General features: G+C 40.2%; 1 protein-coding gene across 1 annotated transcript; it reads left to right on the forward strand.

Annotated features, from left to right (window-relative positions):
- Positions 1–708: 708 nt before the first annotated feature.
- LOC133638993 (THAP domain-containing protein 1-like) lies at positions 709–7718 on the forward strand. Its single transcript, XM_062032048.1, has 3 exons — positions 709–1201; positions 2775–2961; positions 5084–7718. The coding sequence occupies exons 1-3, from the start codon at positions 1131–1133 to the stop codon at positions 5480–5482; spliced, it is 657 nt and encodes a 218-aa protein (XP_061888032.1). The 5' UTR covers positions 709–1130; the 3' UTR covers positions 5483–7718.
- Positions 7719–8731: the final 1013 nt, after the last annotated feature.

Genomic DNA, 8731 nt, shown 5'->3' on the forward strand with positions numbered 1-8731 from the left:
CAAGTTATTTTTCTTTTTTTTTAAAACAGAGAAGAAAATAAATGAAAAACATTTGAATCATACAAAATATAATTAAATGGACAAGCGGTAGAAATGAATGGATAATTAAATTCCTAGAAAGCGAAATGAGGAATTATGTCGATGAGGTGGCGACTTGTCCAGGGTGTGCCCCGCCTTCCGCCCGAATGCAGCGGAGATAGGCTCCAGACCAGCGCCACCGCGACCCCAAAAGGGACAAGCGGTAGAAAATGGATGGATGGAAAACGAAATATTGAATCAAATCAACAGTTAGTGAACTAAATATTTCAATACGATATAATAAAACAGCCACGTAAAGAATTTTTAAATAAAATACAATACAAGTTATTTTTCATTTATTTTCAAACGGAGAAGAAAATAAATTAAAAACATTTGAATTAAATAAAATATAATTAAATGGACAAGCGGAGATTGGATGGATAATTCAATTCCTAGAAAACTAAATATTGAATCAAATTAACAGTTAGTGAACTAAATATTTTAATACGATATAACAAAACAGCCATGTAAAGTTAAATATTTAAATAAAATACAATACAAGTTATTTTTCATTTATTTTCAAACGGAGAAGAAAAAAAATGAAAAATGCAAAACATTTGAATTAAATACAATATAATCAAATGGACAAGTGATAGAAATGGATGGATAATTACATTCTTAGAAAACTAAATATTGAATCAAATTAACAGTTAGTGAACTAAATATTTTAATACGCTATAATAAAACAGACATGTAAAATAAATCTTTAAATAAAATAAAACAAAAAGGGACAAGCGGTAGTAAATGGATGGATGGACAATAAAAGTTATTTTTCATTTATTTTCTCCGTTTGAGAACGACGCTTAATTATGACGTCACCACAAGGCCTGCAACCGAAATGCAAATGATTGGACGTTAGGGAACCATAGTAGCCAATCGGCTAAGGGTAGCCCGCGTCACGTGACCACAACGTAACCACGCTGTGACGCCATCTTTGTTATTGGCAGCGACTCTTGGGGAGGAAACGCTAGTTGTTCAGTATCTGGAGTTGTCAGGGCAGAAGTAATTAGTTAGAATCAATTAATTATACATTAATTAGTTAATTAACAGTTATGGTTCAAACCTGCTCAGCTTACGGCTGTAAAAACCGCTATCACAAAGATAAAGACATCTCCTTCCATAAGTGAGTTGAATTTAAAACGCGTGTTGACGATGAGTATTAGCTAGTGATAAGCAATTAAAACACCTGTGTACATTGTTTTATTGTCATTAAATAAGTCGGTGGCAATCAACAATATGCATTTCAAAATGTTTTTGAAAATGACGGATCGATGCCGTTATAAAAACACAACATTTCCATGATGATGTATTCATTTTATTTCCCAAACTCACTCTTAAATTATATTTATTATGAACGCTGATTGTTTTTCCATGTCCCACTCAACTTGTGTGAATTGTTTACTCGCATATTGTTACTATATGTTTTTACAATGTGTTGCTGTTTACTACAACATTTACTTTATACTATTACTGCATTCTAGTTACTAAGTGCATTTACCATGTGTGACTGTTAACTACAATCTCTACTTTAGACTAGATATGTCCGATAATGGCTTTTTGGCCGATATTCCGATATTGTCCAACTCTTAATTACCGATTCCGATATCAAACGATACCGATATATACAGTCGTGGAATTAACACATTATTATCCATAATTTTGTTGTGATGCCCCGCTGGATGCATTAAACAATGTAACAAGGTTTTCCAAAAATAAATCAACTCAAGTTATGGAAAAAAATGCCAACATGGCACTGCCATATTTATTATTGAAGTCACAAAGTGCATTATTTTTTTTAACATGCCTCAAAACAGCAGCTTGGAATTTGGGACATGCTCTCCCTGAAAGAGCATGAGGAGGTTGAGGTGGGTGTAGGGAGGGTGAGGCGTAGCGGGGGGTGTATATTGTAGCGTCCCGGAAGAGTTAGTGCTGCAAGGAGTTCTGGGTATTTGTTATGTTGTGTTTATGTTGTGTTACGGTGCGGATGTTCTCCCGAAATGTGTTTGTCATTCTTGTTTGGTGTGGGTTCACAGTGTGGCACATATTTGTAACAGTGATAAAGTTGTTTATACGGACACCCTCAGTGTGACCTGTATGGCTGTTGACCAAGTATGCCTTGCATTCACTTGTGTGTGTGAAAAGCCGTAGATATTATGTGACTGGGCTGGCACGCAAAGGCAGTGCCTTTAAGGTTTATTGGTGCTCTGTACTTCTCCCTACGACCGTGTACACAGCAGCGTTTTAAAAAGTCATACATTTTAGTTTTTGAAACCAATACCGATAATTTTGAAACAGATACCGATAATTTCCCATATTACATTTTAAAGCATTTATCGGCCGATAATATCGGCAGTCCGATATTATCGGACATCTCTAGTGTAAATTCCACTTCACCCCGCTTGGTTGGGGTCCAAAGTGCTAACAGTAATACAATAAATGAATCCAATAATTGTATCGCTTGGTTGGTAGAGTGGCCGTGCCAGCAACTTGATGGTTCCAGGTTTGATACCCGCTTCTGCCATCCTAGTCACTGCCATTGTGTCCTTGGGCAAGACACTTTACCCACCGGTGCCACCCACACTGGTTTAAAAATGTAACTTAGATATTGGGTCTCACAATGTAAAGCGCTTTGAGTCACTAGAGAAAAGCGCTATATAAATATACTTCTCTTCACACTAATCCATTTGTATTTTCAGGTTTCCCCTTGCACGTCCAGATATTTGTGGTAAATGGGTGTCCGCAATGAGGAGGAACAACTTCAAGCCCACCAAGTACAGTAACATCTGCTCGCAGCACTTCACCAAAGACTGCTTCAAGAGAGAATGCAACAACCGCGTGCTCAAGGAGAACGCTGTACCGTCGCTCTTTAACTTCAACCTTAAGGTAAACCGCGCTCGATGACTGGCTCTCACTGCACAAAGAAAATGTCCCCATTTAATGGATTATTTTATACTAATCTGATATCGAAATAAGTAGGCTTGTCACGATACCAGCATTTCATTAGTCAATACCGATATTTATTAATTTCCCCAATTCTCGATACTTTTTCGATACCACAATAAAAATTGTAAACACAGAACCCTTGTATCCTTAAATTCACTGCTTTATTGAAAAGTGTTTCAATATGTTAATTATTTAAGACCACTGTGCTTCAACATTATTTTTCACAGAATTTAAAGTATTAGCTACCAATAGGTAACTAGAGACTTAGACTTAGAGACTTAGACTTCCTTTTATTGTCATTCAAAATTGAACTTTACAGTACAGATAAGAACAAAATTGTGTTGCATTAGCTCGTTGTAGTGCAGTATAAAAGAGCAATAAGGTGCAGATATAAATAGATTACTGTACAGATAAATGTATTGCACTTTTGCATATGCATCCACGTTTATGTATGTATGTTATATTGTCTTTATTTTCCAGCGAGTTAATCCGTTTTTGGGGGGAATTGAAGGGATTGTTATGATGCGTTCAAGAGTCTTATTGCCTGAGGGAAGAAGCTGTTACACAACTTGGAGGTTCTGCTGCGAAGGCTGCGGAACCTCTTTCTAGAGTCCAGTGGTGAAAACAGTCCTTGGTGGGGGTGGAAGGAGTCTCTACAGATTTTCTGAGCCCTGGTCAGGCTGCAGGTTTTTGCGATTTCCAGGATAGGAGGAAGAGGAGTCGGTTGGTGATTTTACATTTTTATTTACAGAAGTATGTTGTTTAAGACAGAAGTTTGAAGTTTGCCCTTTATTAATGTCAATATTGGAGATTGTTTATTTGCATGCAATGTGCAATGCTACAATTTTGTCAACAAAAGTATTATATTCAAGCAGAAGTATTGCTTCCCAAGGGAAGCTCTTGATTTAATTATCTGAAAATGATTTCATAGAAAGTACAATTTATTTCTGGTCTAAAAAGAACAACATTATACAAATTAGAATTTTGCCAAGAGTAAGATGCAGTGTATGCAGTAGCATTTTTAAACTACTAGTGTTTGATTAAATAAAATAAAAAAAAAATATTTTGAATTATCTTAGTCATTTGTATTCAATGGTTTCTTTAAAAAGTAGGGGGAAAAAATCGTAAATTTATTTTTTTGTGAAAAAAATCAAGGTTTTTATATTCAGGCCATATTGCCCAGGCCTACTTTGACCTAAAATACTGGTCAAAATTGTCCAAAGATGTATTGCACCAATGAATGTAAGAATTTTTGCATTTAATTAACAAACATTTTATTTGACACAAAAAGCACACACTCTATATGTGGTAAGACAAGTCTAAAATGGAATACAAAACTATTACAACGAAAAAACTGAATTGTACTGATTTAATATTGCTATTTGAATTTATTCCTATTTACCTTTTTGATCTATTCGTTACTAATCTATATCCGGGTTTAAAAAAAATCTATATTTAAAGTTACGTTTTGGTGGTACAATAAATACTCATGTTTTCAAATGAATGAATAATTGTGTAATTAATCGTGATCACAATATCAATCAAAATAATTGTGATTATTATTTTTTGCCATAATGGTCCAGCCCAACTCTCTGGGCGGATCTGTACTCTCACTCGCACAAAATACTTTAATCCATCCATGACCGCTTGTAATTTCATTACTGAATAAATGCATGACACAAGATAGATCTTTATTTCACTTTCAACAAACAAATCAGATAAGTTAGTTTTGTGGGATCTAAGCCGAGGATGTCGTTGTGGCTTGTGCAGCCCTTTGAGACACTCGTGATTTAGGGCTATATAAATACACTTTGATTGATTGATTGATTGATTGAGTTTTATGATTTTCAAACACCCAAGCAAACCCCCCCCCAAGATAGATTTTAATAGACTTAAAAGAACAGAAGGTGAAGTTAAATGGCATCACTTCAAGTTGATGAAAGCAATATTCTTTTGATTTATTTATCATCTGAGCCAATTCTTTCACCAACCCAATCAAGGCTGGGACCGAGCGCTCAAGAGTCATGTCAGAGATTGACTTATTTGTTTTCCTCTCTGACAGTCGGAATGTCTGGAGGATCCCTTTACCTCTGAGATCCACTTCCCCCTCTCGTTTCCTTTGACCTCCGACACTGTCATGGAGGAGGTGGAGTCCGAACCCGCCAGGAGTTTGCCAGATACCCACGGCGACACGGTGGTGGTCTCCTGTGACCACAACTACACGGCAGAGGACTCTGCGCGGCAAAAGAAGCGCATCCAGCAGCTGGAGGAGCAGCTGGAGCTTCTGAGGAAGAAGCTGAAAACCACCCAGCAGAAGTGTCGGCGTCAGGAGAGACAGCTCAAGAGTTTGAGGGTCTCCTGCAAGACGGTCAAGACAGCGTGTGACGCGCCGCTTTCTTTTAGTGAGGGTTATGTCATTTTACCCAAACACATCAACCAAACTCTCAAAGGTGTTGAGTAACACATTTACTGAGACTTGAAATACACTAAATTATCCTGAACTGTTGGTGGAGCTACTGAGCAAGAAGGCTGTCAGTTGAAGAGCCCACCTAAGGAACATGGACCTTAAAATCAACTATCATGGAAAATGTTGTTTCTGACTAATTAACGACTTGCATTGTTGCTACAACAATTGAGTTCATCAGCACATCTTTTGCACATCCAATATTATGTATTTGGTAAACAATATAATATGTCGTATTTCATCCAATCTGACTATCATTCCTTCATTCGTTTTTCCAGTTGAAACCAAAACTACAAAATCCAACACTTTTTCACTTTTATTTTTTAAACAACGATTTTTTGAACAACAAATGTCTCCATAATTTTCCTGATTTATCCCTCCATTTTATTCCGCTTGTACGTTGTCAGGTTGCGGGGGCAGTAGCCTAAGCAGAGAAGCTCAGACTTTCCACACCCCAGCCACTTCGTCCAGCTCCTCCCGGGGGATCCAAGGCATTCCCAGGCAAGCCGGGAGACATAGTCTTCCCAACGTGTCCTGGGTTTTCCTTGTGGAAGGGAGGCGGTCGGGTGGCATCCTGATCAGATGCCCGAACCACCTTATCTGGCTCCTTTCGATGTGGAGGAGCAGCGGTTTTACTCTGAGCTCCTCCCGGATGACAAAGCTTCTCACCCTATCTCTAAGGGAGAGCCCCGCCACCCGACGAAGGAAACTAATTTCGGCCGCTTCTACCCAATCTTGTCCTTTTGGTCAAACCCCAAAGCTTATGACCATAGGTGAGGATGGTAACGTAGATCGACCGGTAAACTGAGAGCTTTGATTTCCGGCTCAGCTCCTTCTTTACCACAACGGATCGATACAGTGTCCGCCTTACTGAAGACGCAGCACCGATCCGCCTGTCGATCTCACGATCCACTTTTCTCTTACTCGTGAACAAGACTCTGAGGTACTTGAACTCCTCCTCTTGGGGAAAGATCTCTTCCTCAACCCGAAGATGGCACTCCACCCTTTTACGGGCAAGAACCATGGACTTGGTCTTGGAGGTGCTGATTCTCATCCCAGTCGCTTCACTGCGAACCGATCCAGTGAGAGCTGAAGATCCTGGCCAGATGAAGCCATCAGGACCACATCATCTGCAAAAAAGCAGAAACTTAATCCTGCAGCCACAAAACCGGATCCCCTCAACGCCCTGAATGCGCCTAGAAAAGTTATGAACAGAATCGGTGACAAAGGGCAGCCCTGGCGGAGTCCAACCCTCACTGAAAACGGGTCCGACTTACTGCTGGCAATGCTGACCAAGCTCTAACACCGGTCATATAGGGAGCGGACCGCCACAATCAGACAGTCCGATACCCCATACTCTCTGAGCACTCCCCACAGGACTTCCAGAGGGACACGGTCGAATGCCTTCTCCAAGTCCACAAAGTACATGTAGACTGGTTGGGCAAACTCCCATGCACCCTCAAAGACCCAGCCGAGAGTATAGAGCTGGTCCACAGTTCCACGACCAGGACGAAAACCACACTGTTCCTCCTGAATCCAAGGTTCGACTATGCGGCGTAGCCTCCTCTCCAGTACACCTGAATAGACCTTACCGGGAAGGCTGAGGAGTGTCACGGGCATTCAATGTTGATTTTCAGCCTTGTCGCTTACGTGCAGGGATTTCTCTAAATCTCTAAATTCCTTGCAATAGCTCGTCGAGAAATGTTGTTCTTAAACTTCGACAATTTGGCCAAGCATTTGTTCACAAAGTGGTGACCCTCGCCCCATCCTTGTTTGTGAATGACTGAGCATTTAATGGAAGCTGCTTTTATACCCAGTCATGGCACCCACCTGTTCCCAATTAGCCTGTTCACCTGTGGGACGTTCCAAATAAGTGTTTGATGAGCATTCCTCAACTTTCTCAGTCTTTTTTGCCACTTGTGCCAGCTTTGTTGAAACATGTTGCAGGCATCAAATTCCAAATGAGCTAATATTTGCAAAAAATAAAGTTTACCAGTTTGAAAGTTAAGTATCTTGTCTTTGCAGTCTATTCAATTGAAAATAGGTTGAAAAATATTTGCAAATCATTGTATTCTGTTTTTATTTTCGATTTACACAACGTACCAAATTGTGGGGTCCTGTGTCAAATGCCAGCTGATACGGGGGAAGGGAAGGCAGGGGTGTGGTTCTTGGGAATTGTGTCCACAAGGCTTGCCAGGGATGATGTTACTGTTGTTTGCACAAAAAAAATAAAGTTGTCGTTCTGCAAGGCAAAACTGTCTTTTTTACGAGTCAAGTCAAGCCAAACCCGTCACAGACGTGCCCGCCTGTGCGTATTGATACACGGCAAAAGCTTGCAAAAGTCAGCACTATTATGCTGCACGGCGAAGCCGCAACTGAACGGTGCTGGGGATCGCCGGATGGCAGATGTCGGTGCCGTTCGGTGGAGATTACGCACCCGCATTAGGGGTTAGACTAGAGTGTCTGCGGTCACAGCTATACCCTTCTCCTTTTCTCAGCGGTGACATTTTTGAAGCATCACTAGTCAATACTGTGCAAATAATAAATTATATATATAGTTTATTATTTGCGTATGAATGTGACTGCATGGTTTCCCTCTGGGCACCCCAGCTTTCTCCCACCTCCAAAGACATGCACCTGGGGATAGGTTGACTGGCAACACTAAATTGGCCCTAGTGTGTGAATGTGAGTGTGAATGTTGTCTGTATATCTGTGTTGGCCCTGCGATGAGGTGGCGTCTTGTCCAGGGTGTACCTCGCCTTCCACCTGAGTGCAGCTGGGATAGGCTCTAGCACCCCCAAAGACCCCGAAAGGGACAAGCGGTAGAAAATGAAAGGATGGATGGATATACAGTGCCCTCCAAAAGTATTGGAACAGTGAGTCCAATTTGTTTATTTTTGTTGTAGACTGAAAACATTTGGGTTTGACATCAAAAGATGAAAATGGGACAAGAGATCAACATTTCAGCTTTTATTTCCAGGTATTTACATCTGGATCTGATACACAACCTAGAAGATAGCACTTTTTGTTTGAAACTACCCATTTTTCATCAGAGCAAAAGTATTGGAACATGTGACTGAGAGGTGTGTTTTGTTGCCCAGGTGTCTACCAATTACATTGATTATTCAAACAATAAATAGCACTGAATGTCTGAGCTCAGTTTCACATTGGGTAGGATAGGTTTTGCCTGTGCAGACTGCATTTAGAGGTAGAACCAACATGAAAACTAGAGAGCTGTCTATGAGT

The sequence above is a fragment of the Entelurus aequoreus genome, linkage group LG21 (genome assembly GCF_033978785.1).
Source record: "Entelurus aequoreus isolate RoL-2023_Sb linkage group LG21, RoL_Eaeq_v1.1, whole genome shotgun sequence".
NCBI lineage: Eukaryota > Metazoa > Chordata > Actinopteri > Syngnathiformes > Syngnathidae > Entelurus > Entelurus aequoreus.

Coding starts and splice junctions, on each gene's coding strand:
- LOC133638993 (XM_062032048.1), top strand. CDS start 1,131: ATGGTTCAAACCTGCTCAGCTTACGGCTGTAAAAACCGCTATCACAAA. Junction 1,202..2,774: donor AAAGACATCTCCTTCCATAA/GTGAGTTGAATT, acceptor TTGTATTTTCAG/GTTTCCCCTTGCACGTCCAG. Junction 2,962..5,083: donor TCTTTAACTTCAACCTTAAG/GTAAACCGCGCT, acceptor CCTCTCTGACAG/TCGGAATGTCTGGAGGATCC.